This window comes from Electrona antarctica (genome assembly GCF_951216825.1).
Source record: "Electrona antarctica genome assembly, chromosome: 11".
Taxonomy (NCBI): domain Eukaryota; kingdom Metazoa; phylum Chordata; class Actinopteri; order Myctophiformes; family Myctophidae; genus Electrona; species Electrona antarctica.
The window spans coordinates 32,455,699-32,479,476 of NC_136792.1; the positions used below are offsets into that span (position 1 = coordinate 32,455,699).

At 43.8% G+C, this 23,778-nt stretch overlaps 1 protein-coding gene across 1 annotated transcript; it reads left to right on the forward strand.

Moving 5' to 3' along the window:
• The first annotated feature begins 1,483 nt into the window (after nucleotides 1-1,483).
• serpini1 (serpin peptidase inhibitor, clade I (neuroserpin), member 1) lies at nucleotides 1,484-22,214 on the forward strand. The gene is made up of 9 exons (XM_079513591.1): nucleotides 1,484-1,619; nucleotides 6,816-7,125; nucleotides 9,938-10,168; nucleotides 13,045-13,239; nucleotides 15,464-15,668; nucleotides 17,912-18,009; nucleotides 18,806-18,892; nucleotides 20,089-20,178; nucleotides 21,590-22,214. Exons 2-9 carry the CDS (start codon nucleotides 6,843-6,845, stop codon nucleotides 21,664-21,666), a joined length of 1,266 nt encoding a protein of 421 aa, XP_079369717.1. The 5' UTR covers nucleotides 1,484-1,619; nucleotides 6,816-6,842; the 3' UTR covers nucleotides 21,667-22,214.
• Nucleotides 22,215-23,778: the final 1,564 nt, after the last annotated feature.

A 23,778-nucleotide genomic window follows, 5' to 3' on the forward strand; every position in this document is an offset into this window, starting at 1 on the left:
TAGAGAGTACAGTATGATACTCTTAGAGAGAGTACAGTATGATACTCTTAGAGAGGGTACAGTATGATACTCTTAGAGAGGGTACAGTATGATACTCTTAGAGAGGGTACAGTATGATACTCTTAGAGAGAGTACAGTATGATACTCTTAGAGAGGGTACAGTATGATACTCTTAGAGAGAGTACAGTATGATACTCTTAGAGAGAGTACAGTATGATACTCTTAGAGAGGGTACAGTATGATACTCTTAGAGAGGGTACAGTATGATACTCTTAGAGAGTACAGTATGATACTCTTAGAGAGTACAGTATGATACTCTTAGAGAGGGTACAGTATGATACTCTTAGAGAGAGTACAGTATGATACTCTTAGAGAGAGTACAGTATGATACTCTTAGAGAGAGTACAGTATGCCGCAACTCCAAAGGTCAGAATGGTGTCACCATTACAGCTAATAGCCCACCCACTCATGGATATTTGTCCTTTTCACTCACATGGCTGCAGCATGGGTGTCATATAGTACAAAATGCGTACGTACGCCTACGTCCACACATCCTCACCTTTAGTCATTCATACTGTATGTAAGCACACACACACACACACACACACACACACACACACACACACACACACACACACACACACACACACACACACACACACACACACACACACACACACACACACACACACACACACACACACACACACACACCAATATGCTTTACCTGGCTTAGGTGGCTGGGTAATTTCCCTTTCAGAAGTCTGGTTGTCTGCTTAGAAAAGTTCAGCTCCCACAACTCAGAAGGTCAGGGTACATTACCTCCCTTTACTCCTCTGCCAACCACTCGCCCACTCCCCACAGCCTTTCCTATTCTCTCTCTTTCTCTACAATGTCAGTTTTGTGACATTGTAGAGATGTCACCAAACATGATGACGTGCTTTCATGACATGCACCCAAGGGCAGATATGACGCACGTGAGGTAAAAAAAACCATAGATCACATAAACTGGTATGGAGATGGTTAATTGAGGGTAATGCACTGTAGAAGTTTGTCTCAGGAACTCTTCGAACCATTGGAATCATTCATATTGTTTTTTGTCAAAATAGGGCATTACCAGTCATTTAAAGATGGAGTGCCATGATTTTTTTCCACCCTAAAACATGATCATCAGGTATTATTATAATATAAGGGGGAAGAACTTTTTACAAAAAGTGTACAGTATTTGTTAAAATCATGCTTTTATGTGGTCATGCCCACCAGTTCATTAAGTATGCCTGGTTTGCCTGGTGGGTGGTGATGGGTGGTGATCCACCTGAACTGAAGCCGCACCCACAGCTGTAGTTGTATGATAAAGGGGGAGGGGTTAGGGGAGGGGCTGATAGTGTGGTGTCACTATATTACTGTTTATTTCATTGGCCTGTTTGACTTTGAAGGGTTCAGCCTCCAGGAAGAAACCCTAAATACAAAGGGAATACACCATTGCACATAAAAAGGACTCCAGGGTGTCTAATGAAGTACTTCATTTGAGAAAAAGGGCGACTTTATTCCTCATTCTTCTTTTCTTTTCTAGCACAAAAAACATAGGATTCTGTGTCCCAGCGTGCATCCCTGACTCAGTAAGTACTTTTTTGTGCATCAATAGGCTTGGCATTGTCCCATTGCAAGACTGCCTGCATTTGAAGAATTCATGCCTAAACATATTTATTGCTTATGGTGGAATACTCCATCATATAAAATCCAATCGTTGTCTGCTTCTGACGGAATTCTCCGCCATATAAAGCTTTTTAATGATATAAAACTGGATCACTGTAATCCATTTCTGACTTAATCAAGCATCGCGTTTGGAATATTAACACTTCCAAAGAGACCTCAGACGAGGTAGCGCATTACAAGTAGTAACTAGAAAAAGTGCCCTTCTGGGCACAAGTCTCCACCAGGAGGATAGGACTGTGTGAGATGTTTGGCAAAATGTTTAGGAGTAATATAAACATGTTTTTTTGTTTGTTAGTTTTTTGCAACAATTTTCTTCATTTTGTTGAGGAAATGCAGAGTGCCTGGTGGCACTATAATAGGCCAATGTGAAAAGGGTGCCATTTCTTCATACGCCTTTGATCGTAATTGGATGATTTGAGGCATTTTGTTCCAAAAATGTGTTTAGCAAAAATCAACCTGTTGGTGGCGCTATAACAGGCCAATGTGAAAAGGGTGGGATATATTCCTCAGCCTAGTAAGAAAATGTGTGAAAGATTTCACGTAAATTGCATGCTGCGTTCATGATTTGAGGCTTTTGTTCAAAACGGGGCAATCTTGCAAACTGTGAAAGCCAATTATAGCCAATTAGGATGGAATATGAAATATCGGACAGATCCGACTTGAGCACACGACCATAGAGATACTGTTTAACGATTTGTGAGATTTTTGGACAGAATCTGGAGGAGTAATATCAAAAAATGTGTTTTACAAAAGTCAGCCTCCTGGTGGCGCTATAAAAGGCAGATGTGGAAAATGCAGGTCAAAGATTTGTCCTCGGCCTCTAGGGAGTGTGCATGCAACGTTTCACGCAGATCGGTGCAGTTTTAGGTAAAACATGTGAAAAGCTGCCTCATGGTGGCGCTATAACAGGCCGTTCTGGAAAATGTGGGGCAGAGGTTCATCGTTGGCATCCAGGGAGTGTGTGTGCAAAGTTTGGCATCGACCGGGTTAACGGTGCCGGAGATTAGCTGGTAACGGACGGACGGACGGAAGGACGGACGGACGGACACACACACACACACACACACACACACACGGACGGACGTAGTGCAAAACATACTCTCTCCCCATGCCTTCGGCCTGGTGGAGACAATTAAGAAGTAAGGAAGATTTCACCTCCCGGTTTTAGGGGGAAATGGAAGGCGGGGCTTTTCAGAGTAAAATCTGCCCATCTGCTTTGCACTCTAGCGCCTTTTTTCTGATGAATTCCCCAGCAGCAGCAGCAGCAGCATTTGGCTGTGCAGAGTGACACAGAGCATATAGTATTGGGGCATTCATCTTTCTGGTGGCTCCTCATTGTCTCTTTGGGGACACTCAGATTCCATGTCACTGCTGCCATCACGTCCATATTCTGTATACAGTCAGTCAACCAGCAGCTTCCAGTCCAGTGTGGGACTGCACTGGCATCTATGTAAGCAGTATAGCACAACAAAACATGTGTGCCAGGGCCTCAACACTTTTCACCCATACAATAATAACAAGCAGGGTCTGTCTGTCTGTCTGTCTGTCTGTCTGTCTGTCTGTCTGTCTGTCTGTCTGTCTGTCTGTCTGTCTGTCTGTCTGTCTGTCTGTCTGTCTGTCTGTCTGTCTGTCTGTCTGTCTGTCTGTCTGTCTGTCTGTCTGTCTGTCTGTCTGCCTGCCTGCCTGCCTGCCTGCCTGCCTGCCTGCGACTCTCTCTCTCTCTTGTTCTTTCTCTCCATGCAGTAGAACAAACTCCGTTTGTCTTTGTTTGTGCCAAAAACAAAGTTGCCTAGCAACGACAGAGGGAGGGAAATGTAACACATGTGTGCGTGCGTGTGTACATGTGTGCGTGCGTGCACATGTGTGCATTTCCACACACATTCCATGTCATTTACAGGTATAGAGAGAGGACTGGACAGTCAGACAGAAGGCAGGGAATCGAGTGGAGGAGAGAGATACTGTAACATGGATGAGAGGAAGGGATGGAGTGGAGACATGTTAAGCAGTGAATAGACAGACGAACGGACGGACTGATGGATGGGTGTGTGTAGATAGATAGATAGATAGATCGATAGATAGATAGATAGATAGATAGATAGATAGATAGATAGATAGATAGATAGATAGATAGATAGATAGATAGATAGATAGATAGATAGATGGAAGACAGGGGAGCGGAAGAGAAAGGCGGTCAGAGAGGGAAGATGAGGGACTACTCAATCATGCATTGCAGACAGAAACACACAGACACGCACGCACACACACACGCACGCACACAAAGACACACGCACGCACGCACGCACAAACAAACACGAGCAGATTTTGCGAGAAAAAAGGAAGATTTAAGTGAAGATAAAAGCGAGTTATGAATTATGCATGAGCTCACAGTGAATCTGCTCTGAACAGCAATACTGACTGACTGACAGACTGACTGACATCTGTCCAAAAAAGTGCACACATCTGTTGTTTATCATTAATTCTCTCTCTCCTATTATTTCAGTTCCACAGGACCATAGTTTTAACTTGTCTTCATTCTCCATCATCCTCTCTTTTCATTTGAGTTCTCTTCATCAGTTCATCCTCTCGACTTCCTCTGCTATCCTCATATTGTTCACTTCACTTCATGTATTTTCACTGCAGGGTTCGTCAGTCGTTTTATTTATTTTATCCAATTCCATCGTGCATATTTCTTTTTTTTTTACCCTGGCATGGCTTCCCTATAAAAGATATAAAAATAGTAAAAGTAGCATATCTACAAACTTGTAGCATATATATATATATACGTATTGCATCATGATACAGTACATTGTGAACATGTTGATCTGCCAATTTCACGATTTGTTGTATATGACTGATACAGTATAAGTATATGAGCTTTAGTGGTTCATCTTTGCCTCTTGACAGAAGAGAGTATAGCTCTGTTTATGTTAAACCATGTCGGTCTGACTCATTTCTCACACTAATGCACTATACTGGCATGACATGTTCTTGCTCTCACTCTGTTGTTCTCATTGTCTGTGTGTGTGTGTGTGTGTGTGTGTGTGTGTGTGTGTGTGTGTGTGTGTGTGTGTGTGTGTGTGTGTGTCTCTCTCTCTTTCTCTCTCTATATCTGGCCCTGCTCTCTCCTCCTTTCCTTCAACCCTAGTCCTTTCTCTTTCTCTGTGTACTCACCTCCTTTCCATCCATCTACCTCTGTGACTCACCATCATCGCTCTTTACGCTCCACCTCTCTCTCTCTCTCTCTCTCTCTCTCTCTCTCTCTCTCTCTCTCTCTCTCTCTCTCTCTCTCGCCTTACAATATTATATTACAATTTATAATGTAGGCATTTTAGCAAAGACTTTATCCAGAGTGACAAATAACACATACGCTGCGAGAACAGTGTAGTTCAATAAGGAACTATACACCAGCTAAACAATGAACCTAAAGCATCTGTGTAAACAATATGTGCTAAAATCTAAATACAATTCTGTACATTGAAACTATAAGACAGACCAGTGGTTTTCAAGCATTTTGATACCAGGGCCCACGATTTATTCAGCATTTGAACGGACCACCATTTGAGGTTTAGACCCAAAACTAAAGATTTGTTTTATTTTTGTCCACAATTCTATGCTGTATTTAGGAGAGATAACAGGCAAAATATCAAAATAACAATTCTTCTAAATGTTCTAATTGTGTAGACTTCTTGTAAATTAAGTAATTCAGATGTTTAACAATAATTTAAAGATGGAGTGCCGTGATTTTTTTCATCAGGTACTATGATTATACTAGGAGGAAGATTTCTTCCAAAAAAGGTATACAGAAAGTGTTAAAATTACGTTTTTATGTGGCCACACCCACCATTTTCACCATAGCACCACCCACCTGAAGTTAAAGCCTCGCCCCCAGCTGTTGTTGTATGATAAAGTGGTTTGAGGAAGAAACCAAAAATACACAGGGAAGACAGAATATTTTCCATTGCATCTTATGAGAGGTGGTGTTCTTCTGCTGCCGTTATGCGCGCGCATGCTGTTGCTTATCAGTGTGACGTCGTCTGTTAAGGCGTCTATAGACCAATTATTTGTTTACAAACATTGGGACTGGGCGCACGGGTGACTGTTTAATTTAATCAATTCCCAACAGATCTCCAAACCTGTTGTTTTGGGGAGCGCTGGTTTCAGTCCATTCAACCTCCTCTTGTGAGTTGGCTAGTGAGATGCACCCTAGGAGACATTTATACTTCAAAGCCCAACAGTATTGCGCACAGAGAACAGCTGATATACAAGCTCACATCGCATCACAGATGCGACTGTTGTGAGCGTAGAGGTCTGCGTGCGCGACACCATCACGGGACGAAGCATAAATTATACTTGATGGGCTGCAGGTGCGCATGCAGCCGTGCACAAATAGGCTCTGCTCCGTGTTCATGAGCGCACCTCCCGTTCTTATGACAGCGACTGGAGGTGTGGTTTTGAGGACAACTGTTTTGAATTGCTATTATTGTTCAAACACAACAGAAACCAAGGATTATATATTTCAAGGGCGAGAGTTCACAATAATAATCCTAATCATTCTTCCTCCACACTGGGAGAAAAACAGCATCTGAAAGTTTGATGGGGCATTTTTACACGTGAGTGCAGTTAGAACTTTTCCATTGCATCTTATGCGAGGTGGTGTTCTTCTGCTGCCGTTATTTTGGGCAGCGGTGGCCTAAGGGTTAGAGGAGTGCCCTTGTTGCCGAAAGGTTGCTGGTTCGATTCCCCGGACGGGCAGGAAAAATCTGGGTGGGGAAGTGATTGTCATCACTCACCCAACACCGCTGAAGTGCCCTTGAGCAAGGCACTGAACCCCCAGTTGCGCCCCCTGGAGCTGCTTAGTGGCCAACAGTATAAGACTGTGGTTGTACTGGTCAGCTCCCAGGTTTTAATGTGTGTGAGTGCGTGTCTGTCTGTGTGTTTCTATGTGCAGGGTGTTGCTGAAAATGAGCACCTGTGCTCAGCTACTTCCCTTGGTAAATAAAGGATGCGTGCACATGCTGTTGCTTATCAGTGTGACGTCGTCTGTTAAGGCGTCTATAACATGCTCATCTAAATCACATTCTTTGTCCCTTCCCTCTCAGCTCTCAAGGGGCAAGCGTCTCACCAGCATGTCGATCCTGGGTGTTCCATGTCCCGTCCCCCTCCTCGTCCTCCTCCTCTGTGTCTCGTTGCCGGGTTACGGCTGCCGGGGGGCGGACATTCCCGAGGACGCCACGTCGGAGTTCTCGGTCAAACTGTATCACCGGCTGCAGCTGGCAGCGGCCGGAGAGGACAACATCATCTTCTCGCCACTGAGCGTGGCCGTGGCGCTGGGCATGGTGGAGCTGGGAGCCCGGGGCCCGTCCCTGGAGGAGATCCGCCAGGCGGTGGGCTTCGCACACCTGGCCACAGGTTAGACCACTCTTTCCCAAACACTGGGTCGGGAGTCGGGACCCATTTGTGGGTCGCGGACACATAGTTGTGGGTCCCCTTATTTTTTGTTTCCTACATCATTAATTTTTTTCAGTAATTTTATGAAGAAACTAGAAAAAGTGCCCCTCGGGGCACGGGTCTCCACCAGGGCAGGTCAGGTTGTGGCCTCCTGGTGGCGCTATAATAGGCCAATGTGAAAAGGGTGCCATTTCTTCATACGCCTTTGATAGCAATTGGATGATTTGAGGCATTTTGTTCCAAAAATTTGTTTTGCAAAAATCAACCTGTTGGTGGCGCTATAACAGGCCAATGTGAAAAGGGTGGGATATATTCCTCAGCCTAGTAAGAAAATGTGTGAAAGATTTCACGTAAATTGCATGCTGCGTTCATGATTTGAGGCTTTTGTTCAAAACGGGGCAATCTTGCAAACTGTGAAAGCCAATTATAGCCAATTAGGATGGAATATGAAATATCGGACAGATCCGACTTGAGCACATGACCATAGAGATACTGTGTAACGATTTGTGAGATTTTTGGACAGAATCTGGAGGAGTAATATCAACAAATGTGTTTTACAAAAGTCGGCCTCCTGGTGGCGCTATAAAAGGCAGATGCGGAAAATGCAGGTCAAAGGTTGTCCTTGGCCTCTAGGGAGTGTGCATGCAACGTTTCACGCAGATCGGTGCAGTTTTAGGTAAAAAATGTGAAAAGCTGCCTCATGGTGGCGCTATAACAGGCCGTTCTGGAAAATGTGGGGCAGAGGTTCATCGTTGGCATCCAGGGAGTGTGTGTACAAAGTTTGGCATCGACCGGGTTAATGGTGCCGGAGATTAGCTGGTAACAGACGGACGGAAGGACACACACACACACGGACAGAGTGCAAAACATACTCTCTCCCCATGCCTTCGGCCTGGTGGAGACCATAAAAGAAAAGTCTAAGACATTCCATAAATTAGACTATAGTGAGTAGTGAAAATAGCAGATCTACAAGTTCACAACGCGGCACGAGTTTGGGTCGCGGGCGAATATCTTATTTCTGTTTTGGGTCACGGGTCAGGTTGGGAACCCCTGGCTTAGACCATGTGATCTGATTACGCCACCTTTTGGATTTCAAAGGAACGACCCGCCCCAGTTTGAGATGATGATTTGATTTATTTATTAGATCACCATTAGCTACTGGCTACTGCGCTTTTACAGCAGCTACTCTTCCTGGGTTCTCCAGCAGCATCACAAACATTACATCAATACTCATGCATTCATTCATACAACAGACTCACCACACGTATACAATACCACAGAACGCTAACGTAGTCAAAACCAGTCTAATACCTCAGTCTAGATTACAATTCAAACGTTGCGAGCTTGTAGATCGGCTACTTTCCCAATACTTTTAAATCTTGACACACTTGTACGACCAGGTAGGGAATTAACCAATTAGCTGCTCGTGGCGGAACGTTCCGTTCAAAAGGAATCCAACCGGCAACTGCTTCTGGCGTAATGTTCCGTCTGATAAGCTTTATTATTGATATCAAACCGGATCGCTGATTTCTATTTTTTTCATTATTATTTTGGCTTGGCCTTAACTTCTTTAGCGATCCTAGACCGGGTTGCGCAACCGCGCTGCCGTCCACCTCCCATTATACAGGCTGACTAAAAAGCTGAATAACTCGAAATCTACGGAGCTCTCCGTGGTTTGGATAAAACGTGCAATGTTCGGAGGTCTTTGCTGATTATTCGGTGGTCTAGATGGGAACATTGGCGCTTTCTAGAGCAAGGATGGCTTCATTTTGCATTGACGCTATTTATTTAGCATTAACACATGGACGCCCAAAACAGGATGTGGGTCCAGCGTGTGCAGCATTGAAATGGCCTCGGCAGCGCTCGGCAGTCTGAGGTTGGCTGTGCGTCAGCTAGTGGCAGTATAAGTATGTGACGGAAAAACATTAAGTGAAATATGGAGATAGACTACAAGTCTAGAAAAAATATTATACATTTTACGCTGTCGGGCAGAAACCAGCTCCTATTTCCATATTTTAACTTTTCCAGATTTTGAAATGAATGCCCTAATTGATCATACTACACTGACTACATAGTCACACAAAACTAATGACGAATTAAATCAACAACGAATCAACAAATCGACGCGCTTCGTGCTGAGCATTTGTTATTTTTTGACAGAGACGATATTCAGGTTATTTCCATAGCCTACTGGCAGCATGCACAAGAAACCTGGCACTGATCGCTCAATTTCTTGATTTAGCTTAGTGTCCCAGCAGACACTAATCTAAATACACAAGGAGACAGATGCATCACATAAAAGGGCTTTATTTTTATTGGCCAGCTAACCGGGATAAGTGTGTTACGTACAACATGCATCTGAAGTGAACCAAGTAAAACACACACAGTCATACAGTACATTGCACATGTAGAGAAATACACACTATTCAACGACACACATTCTCTCTCTGAAGCTCCTATACCCCCATTGCCCCCCCCCCCCCCCCCCCACCCCCCCTAGCCTACAGTAAATGCTTGAATATATTACGGCGCACACACACACACACGATTTCACACTTGCATTGCATGCACACAATATTAACATAATCAATGGTCTCCGGGTCTGTACACTTAAAAAGCACCTTAGGGAAATTCCCTCTGAGTGAACAAAAATGTATTTAATTCCCCAAATCAATGTTTCCTTTTGTTCTCTCTGTGCGTGTGTGCATGCGTGTGTGTGCGTGCGTGCGTGCGTGTGTGTGTGTGTGTGTGTGTGTGTGTGTCTGCTCCCCAGACGAGGAGTTCTCCTTGCTCCACAACCTGACGGCCTCGTTGTCGGAGGACGCCGGCCACTACGTGATTCGCTTTGCCAACAGCCTCTTCCTGCAGGAGGGCGTGACCTTCAACCCGGAGTTCCTGCACCTGATGAGGAAGTACTTCCGGGCCGAGGTGGACACGGTGGACTTCGGCGAGTCTGCGGCCGTCGCCGACCACATCAACGGCTGGGTGGAGAACCACACCGAGAGTGAGTTTGTTATATGAGGTTGGGTGGAGAACCACACCTAGAGTGAGTTTGTTACAGTATGAGGCTGGGTGGAGAACCACACCTAGAGTGAGTTTGTTACAGTATGAGGCTGGGTGTAGAACCACACCTTGAGTGAGTTTGTTACAGTATGAGGCTGGGTGGAGAACCACACCTTGAGTGAGTTTGTTACAGTATGAGGCTGGGTGGAGAACCACACCTAGAGTGAGTTTGTTACAGTATGAGGCTGGGTGGAGAACCACACCTAGAGTGAGTTTGTTACAGTGTGAGGCTGGGTGGAGAACCACACCTAGAGTGAGTTTGTTACAGTATTAGGTTGGGTGGAGAACCACACCTAGAGTGAGTTTGTTACAGTATGAGGCTGGGTGGAGAACCACACCTAGAGTGAGTTTGTTACAGTATGAGGCTGGGTGGAGAACCACACCTAGAGTGAGTTTGTTACAGTATGAGGCTGGGTGGAGAACCACACCTAGAGTGAGTTTGTTACAGTATGAGGCTGGGTGGAGAACCACACCTAGAGTGAGTTTGTTACAGTATGAGGCTGGTTGGAGAACCACACAGAGAGTGAGTTTGTTACAGTATGAGGCTGGGTGGAGAACCACACCTAGAGTGAGTTTGTTACAGTATGAGGCTGGGTGGAGAACCACACCTAGAGTGAGTTTGTTATATGAGGTTGGGTGGAGAACCACACCTTGAGTGAGTTTGTTACAGTATGAGGCTGGGTGGAGAACCACACCTAGAGTGAGTTTGTTACAGTATGAGGCTGGGTGGAGAACCACACCTAGAGTGAGTTTGTTACAGTATGAGGCTGGGTGGAGAACCACACCTAGAGTGAGTTTGTTACAGTATGAGGCTGGGTGGAGAACCACACCTAGAGTGAGTTTGTTACAGTATGAGGCTGGTTGGAGAACCACACAGAGAGTGAGTTTGTTACAGTATGAGGCTGGGTGGAGAACCACACCTAGAGTGAGTTTGTTACAGTATTAGGTTGGGTGGAGAACCACACTGAGAGTGAGTTTGTTACAGTATGAGGCTGGGTGGAGAACCACACAGAGAGTGAGTTTGTTACAGTATGAGGCTGGGTGGAGAACCACACCTAGAGTGAGTTTGTTACAGTATGAGGCTGGGTGTAGAACCACACCTAGAGTGAGTTTGTTACAGTATTAGGTTGGGTGGAGAACCACACTGAGAGTGAGTTTGTTACAGTATGAGGCTGGGTGGAGAACCACACAGAGAGTGAGTTTGTTACAGTATGAGGCTGGGTGGAGAACCACACCTAGAGTGAGTTTGTTACAGTATGAGGCTGGGTGGAGAACCACACCTAGAGTGAGTTTGTTACAGTATGAGGCTGGGTGTAGAACCACACCTAGAGTGAGTTTGTTACAGTATGAGGCTGGGTGGAGAACCACACAGAGAGTGAGTTTGTTACAGTATGAGGCTGGGTGGAGAACCACACCTAGAGTGAGTTTGTTACAGTATGAGGCTGGGTGGAGAACCACACCTAGAGTGAGTTTGTTACAGTATGAGGCTGGGTGGAGAACCACACCTAGAGTGAGTTTGTTACAGTATGAGGCTGGGTGGAGAACCACACCTAGAGTGAGTTTGTTACAGTATGAGGCTGGGTGGAGAACCACACCTAGAGTGAGTTTGTTACAGTATGAGGCTGGGTGGAGAACCACACCTAGAGTGAGTTTGTTACAGTATGAGGCTGGGTGGAGAACCACACCTAGAGTGAGTTTGTTACAGTATGAGGTTGGGTGGAGAACCACACCTAGAGTGAGTTTGTTACAGTATGAGGCTGGGTGTAGAACCACACCTAGAGTGAGTTTGTTACAGTATGAGGCTGGGTGGAGAACCACACCTAGAGTGAGTTTGTTACAGTATGAGGCTGGGTGGAGAACCACACCTAGAGTGAGTTTGTTACAGTATGAGGCTGGGTGGAGAACCACACCTAGAGTGAGTTTGTTACAGTATGAGGCTGGGTGGAGAACCACACCTAGAGTGAGTTTGTTACAGTATGAGGCTGGGTGGAGAACCACACCTAGAGTGAGTTTGTTACAGTATGAGGCTGGGTGGAGAACCACACCTAGAGTGAGTTTGTTACAGTGTATGAGTCTTGGTATGTCTTGTTTCCATCAATATAGTGACAAGAGTTTATAGCAGTGGTTCTCAACCTGTGGCTGTGGGCTAACTTAAGGCCCACTGGTGGGTTGCGAGGGTATTGCAAAGTGGGGCCCCAAATACCACGATTTTAATGATAGTGAAGCGATAGAACTTAAAAAAACTTAACGTATACTGGATTTAACCGCTTTAAACCCCACTGTATATAGGCTACAGTACTTAACTTTGTCCGGGGTCCCACAGGACTCTATACTAGATCATAGATAGACATTATCTCTTAGCCGAAAATAGTGCACAGCACGTCATGTTGCGATGCGTTGTGAGCTTCTAGATCGGCTATTGCTGTTTATAATGTTCGCTCCCGGAATAGGGATGCTAGGATTCACTTTCCTAATGAACACTTTCTAAGAATAGGAAAGGTGAGGAGGTTGAGGGTCAAACCGGTTCTTTAATAAAGACTTTTACGCCGTCTACAATTGGTTGAAGGAGACCATATGGGCCTACGATATTAGGACCTTTTCGCTATATGTAGCCGAGCACTTTTCGTTCAAGTAGAACTGGTACAATATATTGTACCATATAGGCTAAACCCCATCTAGGAGCGTTGCGACGCGGTGTGAGCTTCTAGATCGACTATTGCTATTTATAATGTTCGCTCCCGGAATAGGGACACTATAGGATGCAAGTGGGTAAATGAACACTGAGGATTGTTACTGTGCACGTGTTCCTCCTTGCAGGCAAGATCCGTGAGCTGCTGTCGGCGGAGGACTTCAGCAGCATCACCAGGCTGACCCTGGTGAACGCCGTCTACTTCAGAGGCTCCTGGAAGAACCAGTTCCGACCAGAGAACACCAGAACCTTCTCCTTCAGCAAGGACGACGGCTCCGAGGTCCAGACCCTCATGATGTACCAGCAGGGAGACTTCTACTATGGTAATGATGAGTGGTGGAAAGTAACTCAGTACATTTACTCAAGTAGCCTACTGTACTACAATTTTGAGGTTGAGGTTACTTGAGTATTTTCAATCTCCAATACTTTTTATTCTACTCCATTACATCCATTACGAGGCAAATATTGTACTCATACTCCACTACATTTATTTAAAAACTTTAGTTGCTAGTTACTTTGTAGATTTTGATTATTATTACAAAATATACATTAACCACTTCAACCGTATATTTCGGCCATTTGAAAATAGCCGAGTACAACACATTGCGACGCATTGTGAGCTTGTAGATCGGCTATTTTCAAAAGATTTTTATACATTTGAAATGGGACATTCTGTATAATGACTTTTACTTTTCGTACTTTAAATTTCGTACTTTGTGTTTTGTACTTTTACTCAATTACATTTTGAATTACGGACTTTTACTTGTAACGGAGTAGGCTACTTTTTCCACCACTGGTACTGATGAGCAGTTGTATGCATGCATTATTACATACTGTATGTATATCTTACATTGTCTCTGTTGGATGGAAACCATGCTGGAGGAAAGGAAGCTGTGCTCCAATGGATCAAACGTAGTAATTATTTAGTCACAGGCTCTTGTTTTCATTGATAAAATATTCATAAAACCCACAAACAGACTTAAACTGGCATCTCTATTTTGTGTATGTCAAGGCAGGCAAAGTTTTTCAAATATTTGTCATAAATGGTAAATGCGTCATAAATACATAAATGGTGCATTTATATAGCTCCTTTATCCAAAGGGAGATACAGTAAAAGGAGTCTTCCCCCACAGTGACAATATACTGTACAATACACATGTACAGAATACATAATGTATGTGTGTATGAGGGAGATGAGAGGAGGTGTATGTATATTTCATTGTGGTTCTGGGTGAACACATCATATTTGAATGCGGGGCTGTGCATACTGTATGTGAGAAGAACTGAGAAGATAATGTGAGTTTGGTGTGTTTATTATCTAGGGCCCATGTTGTTTCCAGGGTGTCTCTAGACATTGGTTCATATTTTCTGAAATATTCATATCATGTGGAATATTTCCCCATTGTGGATCCGGAGGCAGTTTATTGTTTTTTTTAATTATTTTTGGCCTGCTTTGGTATTGTCTGGCTATACACTTTTATACTACACTGCAATTGGACTGTTTTATTCTTTATGTGTGCCCTTGAGTGTGTGCGCACAAGTTGCGCACAAGTTGCTGTGGTTTTTAATGTTTTTGCTGTAATTAACTGAGTTCCAAAATATGTACTGTTACTGATACAACAGAAAGTCCATTTGAGCAGAGGATAATTGTGCTTTGACCTTCATTCAATACCACCAAGAGCACACAATCTACTTAACTCATAAACCAACTAAATGGAAAAAGCGCCAAAATAAAAGATGCAAGACTGGCTCAGATGCAATTTCTAAAAAGTGAGCACCCACTGGTTTGTAGGGGATTACGCCCATGCTGCTCTAAACCCAGAGTTAGAACACTATGCACTGAGAGGATGTTCAGCAGTTTCAGCCCCCATTTTTACTCTGTTTTTAGTTTTAAAACTGATGGAGAAAAAATAAATTCAGTCTGTTGTTTTTGCCCTATTGAGTATCTTCAAAAGAGAAATAGTGTTTGTGAATGTCAGCAAAGCCCGACTTAATTGTGCTGTAGTGGCTGCATCTGAAGGAAGTTATCATCAGGTCTTGGAGATGGTAAAATGCGCGGGTGCGTGCATGCGTGCGCACGCACGTGCATGTTGGCAAGGGAGAGCAAAATGTTCTATGCTGTTCGAAGAAATTGAATTGCAGTATCCTTCCAAACATAAGGATTACACCCACGCACAGAAAAACACTGAGAAGCATACTCACTGGGAGGTAAACTAAGAGTCCTGCACACTGCGATAAAAAAGAACATTAATATTATGAGGTTTTCTCATGTGAGGTACCGACCGTATGACTTTTTATTATATTTCACGTAGGGAATTAACTCAGAAAGGTGCAGTGCAGGTGCACTGCGAACATCAGCATATAGGATAGAGATTGTGATAGATAAGATGTGTTATCTCTAGGATCACAGTTTGTTAATTTGACCCCGACAGTGTACAGAGAGTGTACAGTTGGAACCAAATGGACCCATACGTGTCTGTATGCATTCGCTCACATGGTCACGGTCGGTGGTGTAATATGCCCCCCTCTCGCCCTCCCCTCCGCCAGGCGAGTTCAGCGACGGCTCCCAGGAGGCGGGCGGTGTGTACCAGGTGCTGGAGATGCCCTACGAGGGAGAGGACATGTCCATGATGATCGTCCTGCCCCGGCAGGAGGTGCCCCTGGCCTCCCTGGAGCCCATCATCAAAGCACCGCTCTTGGAGGAGTGGGCCAACAACGTCAAGAGGCAGAAAGTAGAGGTCTACATGCCACGGTGAGATAGACACGCACGCACGCACGCATGCACGCACGCACGCACGCACGCACGCACGCACGCATTACAATACTTGTTAGGACATTGTCATTTTAGGACAGTGATTTTATGAATGCCATTTTTACACCAGCGAGCAACTAAGTATATGTAAATCAGGTAAAACTCCTAACTCACACACACACACACACACACACACACACACACACACACACACACACACACACACACACACACACACACACACACACACACACACACACACACACACACACAATGACCTTTGAAAACGTTTGTTTGACTTGTTTCAGATGCACTGTGCCTAGAAACATGTGGTGTTTATCAAACAGGCGCACTAGCTTGGAAATGCAGTTTGCCCTTGTGTGTCATTGCAAAGTCCATTATCCAAGTATCCATTATGCATAAATTCATTCAAGGAGGGACTACAAAGAATAGGAGGATATTGACCACCATGCATTTCGCTGGATTTGCTAACATTTTTGTTGTTTTTTACCTCAATCTTTCTTTTCTTTTTTCTGCCAATTTAGTCGTTATGCCAATCGCCAGTTGCACACATGGTGAAATGCCTGTATACAAAGGCTAAACTAGATTTATAAGTAACATTTTATGTAGACATAGCACATAGCACTCTAGAATGTATACTCATAGCTTCACTGCACACTTCTACTGTTAGACAGATAGGCTATTAGGTTCTTAGCTGCTTATGATTCTTGATGACAATTATATTATTGCGACCGCAGGTCGCATTTACTTTGAAATCGTGCATTTCCCGGGATGGAGATCCCTGATGTCATCAAAGCCCATATATGGGAATGCCCATATATGGAGCTGTCCTGTTCTGACATGCCATATGTTGATCCATCCATCCTTCCGCTTCGATGTCTCCCTTTTGACTGATACCTGTCCATTTAAACTCTAGACGTCCCTGCCCCAAAATTATTAGTGCACCCATGCCCGGCAGCCGGCGAAAAGTAGAGTTGTCATCAGGCCCGAAAATTAAGGCCCGGCCCTAACTGGGCCCTCATCAAACCCTGTACAGTGTAGACTCAAGACACGCTCCATATGGCCAGTACAGAATTAATTCCATATGTTGATTTAACCCCCCATGCCAAAGCGCCAGCGCTCGCCCAGCAGTCTGCTGTCACCCAGGCGGATGCGTGCACGAGACTTCGCCCTCAGGCGTCTTACTGGTTATATTATATTATTATAATTATTGTAATGTATTACAATGTATTACAATGTATATATACTTGTATTGTTCCTTGTGGGACACGTTGTTGACCTCAAAGCTCCCTCACAAATCCCATTCCATCACGGCAATTAATAGTCGAGCACTATCTGGTGCATTTGTTTGTGGAGTTAAGGATTGGGCTGAATTAGGCTGGTTCTTGTTCCATTAATGAACACATTTATAGAACCAGAAAACGCACATACAGTGAATGCTGAAGTCTTCTGTTTCTTTCAGTTGGCATTGGATTTCACCCCCCCAAAACCTTTCAGTGTTCTGTTATTAATCAGTTCCTTTTCAGCATTGTTGAATTTAGTTTTTCTTTTCAGAGCTGGTTGAGGGGCGTATATCTAATGTGCGGCTGAGCATAGACATGGTAACGCCTGCCTCTGATTGGCCTACCGACACTGCCCGTCTTGACTGTCCACTGAGGTGGATATAGCTACGGTATGCTGGATAGTCTGATCTCTGCTGAATGATTGATTGAACATGTTCGCCGTAATATGGTTTAATTTGGGTGTGTTCTAATTAATGTGTTCATTATTGTGTAATTTATTTGTATGTGTAAACGTGAAACATTATTGTATTAAGTACACACCACAGTAGTAGCCTACATCGTACATGTGTGTTCAATCAATTATTCAATCAAAGCAAACAGCATAAACAATATTAGTTTGGCTCTTCTACAAAAATAAAACTTACAAGTTAGTTACAAGGCTGTATTCTCGCATTCTGTCGTGCGTGCCAAGCTGTCATTCTCTTGTATTATTTTCCCACCACGGAGTAACCGCGCATCTCGGAGGACAGTGTTGGTAGGCCAATCAGAGGCAGACGGGGCGTTACCATGTCTATGCTCAGCTGCACATTAGATATACGCGGCTGAGGGCCCTCAACCAGCTAAGGGCCCTCAACCAGCTCTGAAAAGAAAAACTAATGAGGGCTCCATATTGCACAGATTCCACAATTCAACTGCAACTTAAATATAACACCTGTTCAGGTTCAAAGTGGAGCAGAAGGTAGACCTGAGGGACACTCTGCAGGCTCTGGGCATCAGGAACATCTTTACCAAGGATGCTGACCTCTCTGCCATGACTGGTGAGATGGCAGGAACACACGCACGCACGCACGCACGCACACACGCACGCACGCACGCACGCACACACACATTCTGCATGTCTTTCTCCTGGATTGTAACTTTAACACTGCTGCTTTGCATCATGTGACTGGTAAAGACAAGCGCTACACCAAGAATATACATTTTATTTTAAGATTAAAGAGTATTTGAAGTTGTCAAACAAGCAATAGAATACATGTTCAGCAGCATCTAACATAACACCCTAATGGATTCATATTTCATAAAAGCAAAACCCCACTTTTTCCTTCAACTGGTTGTCTGTAGAACAGCAGGAACATAATGTAGTTTTAGAATGCATCAGAATTGTAATTGTTTTGGAAATAGAGCGCTAGTGTGGGGGGCTCATTTCATGCTATTTCACAAAGGCATGATAGGATTGGAACTCAACTGGCCCAACAAAAACCTTCTTATTAGTATGAATCAACTGGCATTTACTACTTACTACCAACATGGTGCTATTTCTGTGTTCACAAAAACTGGAGTGGAGTTTAATGCATATACCGTTTTAGTTTGAGATTAGTTTATCAGCAGCAACTCATTCTCTCACAAACTCCCTCACATCAACAAGTGGCTTTCTCACTTAATCAATTGTGTTTTTGTGCACATCTGTGTCTGTGTGTGTGTGTATCGTATCTGTGTGTGTATCCCTGTGTGCGTGCCTGTGTGTGTGCGTGCGTGCGTGCGTGCGTGCGTGCGTGTGTGCGTCCGTGCGTGCGTGCGTGCGTGCGTGCGTGTGTGCGTGCGTGCGTTTCCCAGATGGTAAGGACCTGTATGTTGGAAAGGCAGTGCAGAAGGCCTACCTAGAGGTGACTGAGGAGGGCTCCGAGGGAGCTGCTGGATCAGGTAAGCATCGCCACCACCATCGTAATCGTCATAATTAAAAGGGATATTTCAATTTCAAGAGGAAGAAATAGAGTCAGAAATAGAGTCAGCTCCACTGGTTTATTGATTCAACGTTTCGATCACTGGGATCTTCTTCAGGAATAGTGTGACACCCAGTGCACCTTTATACAGGAAGAGTACAGCTGATTGGCTATAGTGATGAGCGCTGACTAATGCCACCTGAGCCCAAACCAATTATGCAATTCTCCAATTTCACAATAATAATAAACATGACAGGTTTAAGTATATTAAAATACAAACAAGGTACAGAATGTATACACAATATGCAATATATAAGCACAGGAATACACAGACTAAATTCAGTATACTATACTGAATACTGAGTATAGGACACAAATAAATTGTCATGGGTAGCAGTAAAGCAGTAGTACTGTATATTTCAATTTCAAACATGTTTAGGGTCCTTTTAACGTCTCCTCAGGCTTTTGTGAGCACACTAGACAGTTTAGAAGTTGCTTGATTCAGTATTTAGTCATTTGATGCTCATTTTATTGTCAGACACGCCCCTATACAAACCCATTGTAACTTCAAACTCTATTTTAACCCTGGTGATAGAATAATTGATAACACCTGGCTGTCATTGGTTTTTATTTTTGGGGCTTTTTGCCTTTATTGATAGATCACAGTAGGATTACCAGCCTAGGTGCCTGGACCGCTAGGCCAGCCCGGGCCATCTCAAAGACACCTAACAACTTAAACCCTATGGTTGACAGGAATGCCTCAGGGCTCCATAGTGACTTTTCTGTTCCTGTGCGGGGAAAGCTTTCGCTGAAAATAGGCAATCGACAAGCTTACAACGCGTTGCAACGCTTGTCCATCTGCTATGTTCTGCAAAATCTTTCCCCACAATATGGATGCTGTGGTTTATGGTGTCTCTCTTGTGGTGTCTCTTGTCTGCCCTGATGAAGGCCATGATTGGGCTTGAACATGTTGGCATTTATTTGTATAAAATGTAATTTATACAAGTTCCATACAATACAGTAGCCTGCATACATGGTTTTAAGGTGCTCAGAATCTCTCAAATATCATTAAACACTGCCCCCATCTGTTAGTGTGTATTAGTGACAAAGGAGTCCCCATCACCTACTCTCTCTCTCTCTCTCTCTCTCCTCTCTCTCTCTCTCTCTCTCTCTCAGGAATGATAGCCCTGACGAGGACTTTGGTTTTGTATCCACAAGTCATGGCAGACCACCCATTCTTCTTTGTCATCAGAAACCGGAAGACAGGTGTGTATGTGTACTTATTGCAGTGGCTATCAATTTATTTTATGTCAAGGACCCCCATAACTCTGAAAGTGAACAAATGGAACAGAATGGACTGTTCGAGGGTCCAATGGGTCGATTTGGAACCCCCTTAAAGAACCAATAGGGTACCACACTTTGAGAACCATTGACTTGAGACTAGAGAGTGCATTCAGGGGTGGATCTACCAGTTGCACGGATGGGCACTGACCCACCCTGTGATCTGATTGGCCCACAGTGTGCCCACCCAAGTCTCATTGGTTCTGAATGGCGTCAGTCAAAGAGGATTTAATTTACTTTTGTCCAGCATGGAACCTCATATTTGTAAGACAAAACCAGTGCACTTTGTGATCCTTAGCAAGCTAACACCATGGAAAACCTGCAAACTATAAGACCGTGACTGACCACAGGCTTGCAAACGAGTAGAGTGATGAGAGATGAGTGTGAGCCTGTGCGTCCGTCCGTGCATGCGTGTGCATGGTGCGTGCGTGCGTGCGTGCGTGTGTTCTGCTGTTTCAACTCAGCCAGTGTGTGTTGTGATGTGTTTATAGTGGAAATGTATATTGTGATGATGATAATAAATATGATACATCGCGCAGCCTAATGCCTACCCACTATCTAGACCACTACACTAGTATACATATACCTCCACAATTCACAACAAACACCTGCTTGCAAATTCCAGCTTCTTAGCATCGAAAAGAATCGGAAATAACAAAGACTGAATGTGACCTTTTGTACTATATTTTATGGTGCGAATAAATAAAACTAAAAGAAACCTTAGAGTGCTTCAACACGTTAGAGTCCAACAGAGCCATAGTCTTTGGATATGGATGAGAACATGATGCTGTTTAGTAACCGACAGACAAACCGTAAATAGCAGTTGGTTTTGGTCCTCATCCCTTTCCTCCAATACATTATAAAATTGACCATCCAATATAACTCATACACAAGGATATTCATAATTGTGTAAAGTAACTACTTCTACTCCAGTACATCTCAGAGGCAAATATTGTACTTTTACTCCACTACATTTATTTGAAAACTTTTGTTACTAGTTACTTTGTACATATTTATTATTTAAAAAGAAAACATGCATTACCCACTTCAGCCCTATACAGCTCACAATGCGATGCGATGCATTGTGAGCTTGTAGATCTGCCATTTTCAAAAGATTTTTATACATTTGAAAACTTTAAATGGGACATTCTGCACAATGAGTAGTTTTACTTTTGGTACTTTAAGTAGGCTACATTTTTATGCCAATACCTTTGTAATTTTACTTAAGTACATTTTGAATTCCGGACATTTACTTGTAACATCATATTTCTATATTGCAGCATTGATACATTTGAGTATGTTTTCCACCACTGAAACCCACTCTCCTCCCCCCCAGGCTCCATCCTGTTCATGGGCAGGGTCATGACCCCGGAGGTCATCGATCCTAACGACCACGACTTTGACTCCATGTAACCACAGCGATCGCCTGCCCTACCTACCGACCCGCCGATCCCGATCCCTGCCAGCTGCGATCCCGCTATATGAGGTCACGCACTCACCGCCAATCAGATCCCTGACGTCATAAAGCGCTACCTATCCTCTCTCGCCATCTCCAGCTGTGTTTTATACTCTTTATGGAAATATTATATGAAGCCAATGTTAAACAATACACAGTGAAATCCTCAATGTCCATTAATTTAACTCCGAGAGTGTACAAATGGGTCCATTTGGCTCCACCTGTACACTCTCAGAGTTACAAACGGCTGAATTAACACTGATGATTTTATGGTGTATTGAAATATCACATATAATGTGACTGTGTTTTGATACTGTACGCTTTGAACACTTGGGATACAGAGATGAAAGAGATGTAAATATTATACGCATTAAGGGTGGATTGTACTATATTACTTGCCGTATATTAGACAAAGAAAAGAACACCATGTAATCCACACACTAGTTCTTTAAGTTCTATAGTCATTCACATGCAAACATGCCCGCGCACGCACATGCAAACGCACATGCACACGTACAAGCACATGCACACGCACACGCGCACATGCACACATGCACACATGCACACACACACACACACACACACACACACACACACACACACACACACACACACACACACACACACACACACACACACACACACACACACACACACACACAGACATTTTCGGTCCTTACATATACGCATAGGCTATATCAACACTCTTGCTTGTCCAGACTGTGTACTTTGCGTTCCACATTTGAATTATCTTCCTGTACATTGGTCATTGTGTTCAATATATAAATATATATAAATACAAAAATTAAATATGCTAGATATTTATTGCTAAAAAAAAGAAAGAAATAAAAAAGCATACACTGCTAATTTTCCTCACACCATCTTAGTAACACCATATCCATATCCAGTATTTCGTCAGTTCTGGGTTGTTGTTTTTGTATGTCAGTGGTTCTCAATGTGGGGTTTGGGGACCCCCATGGGTCCTTGGGGGGGTTCTAGGGGGTCTCCAGCTATATTGATAGTTAGGAACCAAATGGGCCAAATGTGTATGCTGTCAGAGTTACGAGGGTCCATACTGGGGTCCTTGAAATTAAAAAGAAGTTTTGAGAACCACTGTTTTACGCTATAGGCTAAACTGGCTAAACTGCTGATGAATTCCTATACTATGCCTTATATCACATATACATTGTTGATTCACAGCCATGGTCAGATGAAGGTCAGGTGAGCAGAGAGAGAGAGAAGGGAGGGATGCTGTAACTATGGTGTGTTGCCGTGGAGATAGCCTACAGGGCATGCAGCATTATGGGATGTACTGTATATACAGTACAACAGTAAACACCAGCTGTACTTTTACTCAATAATAAAACATGAATGTGTTCCAGATATACGAAAGGGCGTCCTTCTCTTCGTTTGGTGAGCTTTCTTTATCTCTGTTGATGTTCATCTCTGTTTTCCCTGTGTGTGCTGTACTGTAGTCCTATAGTCCATTATGAACTGAAATCTCCATTTTAGAGTTTATTTTGCTCTTCTTAAACTGTTAAAATGGAAACATACATTGGAATGAAAATTCCACAAAATGGCAGAATGCAAAAACATGTTAAATGTGTTCAATGAATTACCCTTTGTCTGATCTGATGTTGTCATACAGTATAGGTGAAGCAAGCTAGTGCAATGTATACAATTAGGTATTCAGTGTTTAATATTAGAGCATCAGTAAGATTTCAGCTAGACAGATTCAGTGCATCAGGTCACGGGAGCCGCAGAGAAGAGTCCATTAGGCATTCCGAGGCTGATTAATTAGATTAGCGGCAGAGCCAGGCCATTCATTGGCTAGCTGACAGTAACTCAGCTTGCCATGCAGGACATGAGGCCATTCCCAGTATGTCTGGAGCCATTTCTGACATGGACTGTTGTCACATGCACGCACGCACGCACGCACGCACGCACGCACGCACGCACGCACGCACTATGGGGCTTCATCCATGCGTCTGTTAATGTGTGCGTTCACTAGGTACAAGTGCATAAAAACCAAGGGGGCAGGCAGGCTTTCCAACGTTGAAGCTCTAGGT

Coding starts and splice junctions, on each gene's coding strand:
- serpini1 (XM_079513591.1), top strand. CDS start 6,843: ATGTCGATCCTGGGTGTTCCATGTCCCGTCCCCCTCCTCGTCCTCCTC. Junction 10,169..13,044: donor GGTGGAGAACCACACCGAGA/GTGAGTTTGTTA, acceptor TCCTCCTTGCAG/GCAAGATCCGTGAGCTGCTG. Junction 15,669..17,911: donor GTAGAGGTCTACATGCCACG/GTGAGATAGACA, acceptor ACACCTGTTCAG/GTTCAAAGTGGAGCAGAAGG.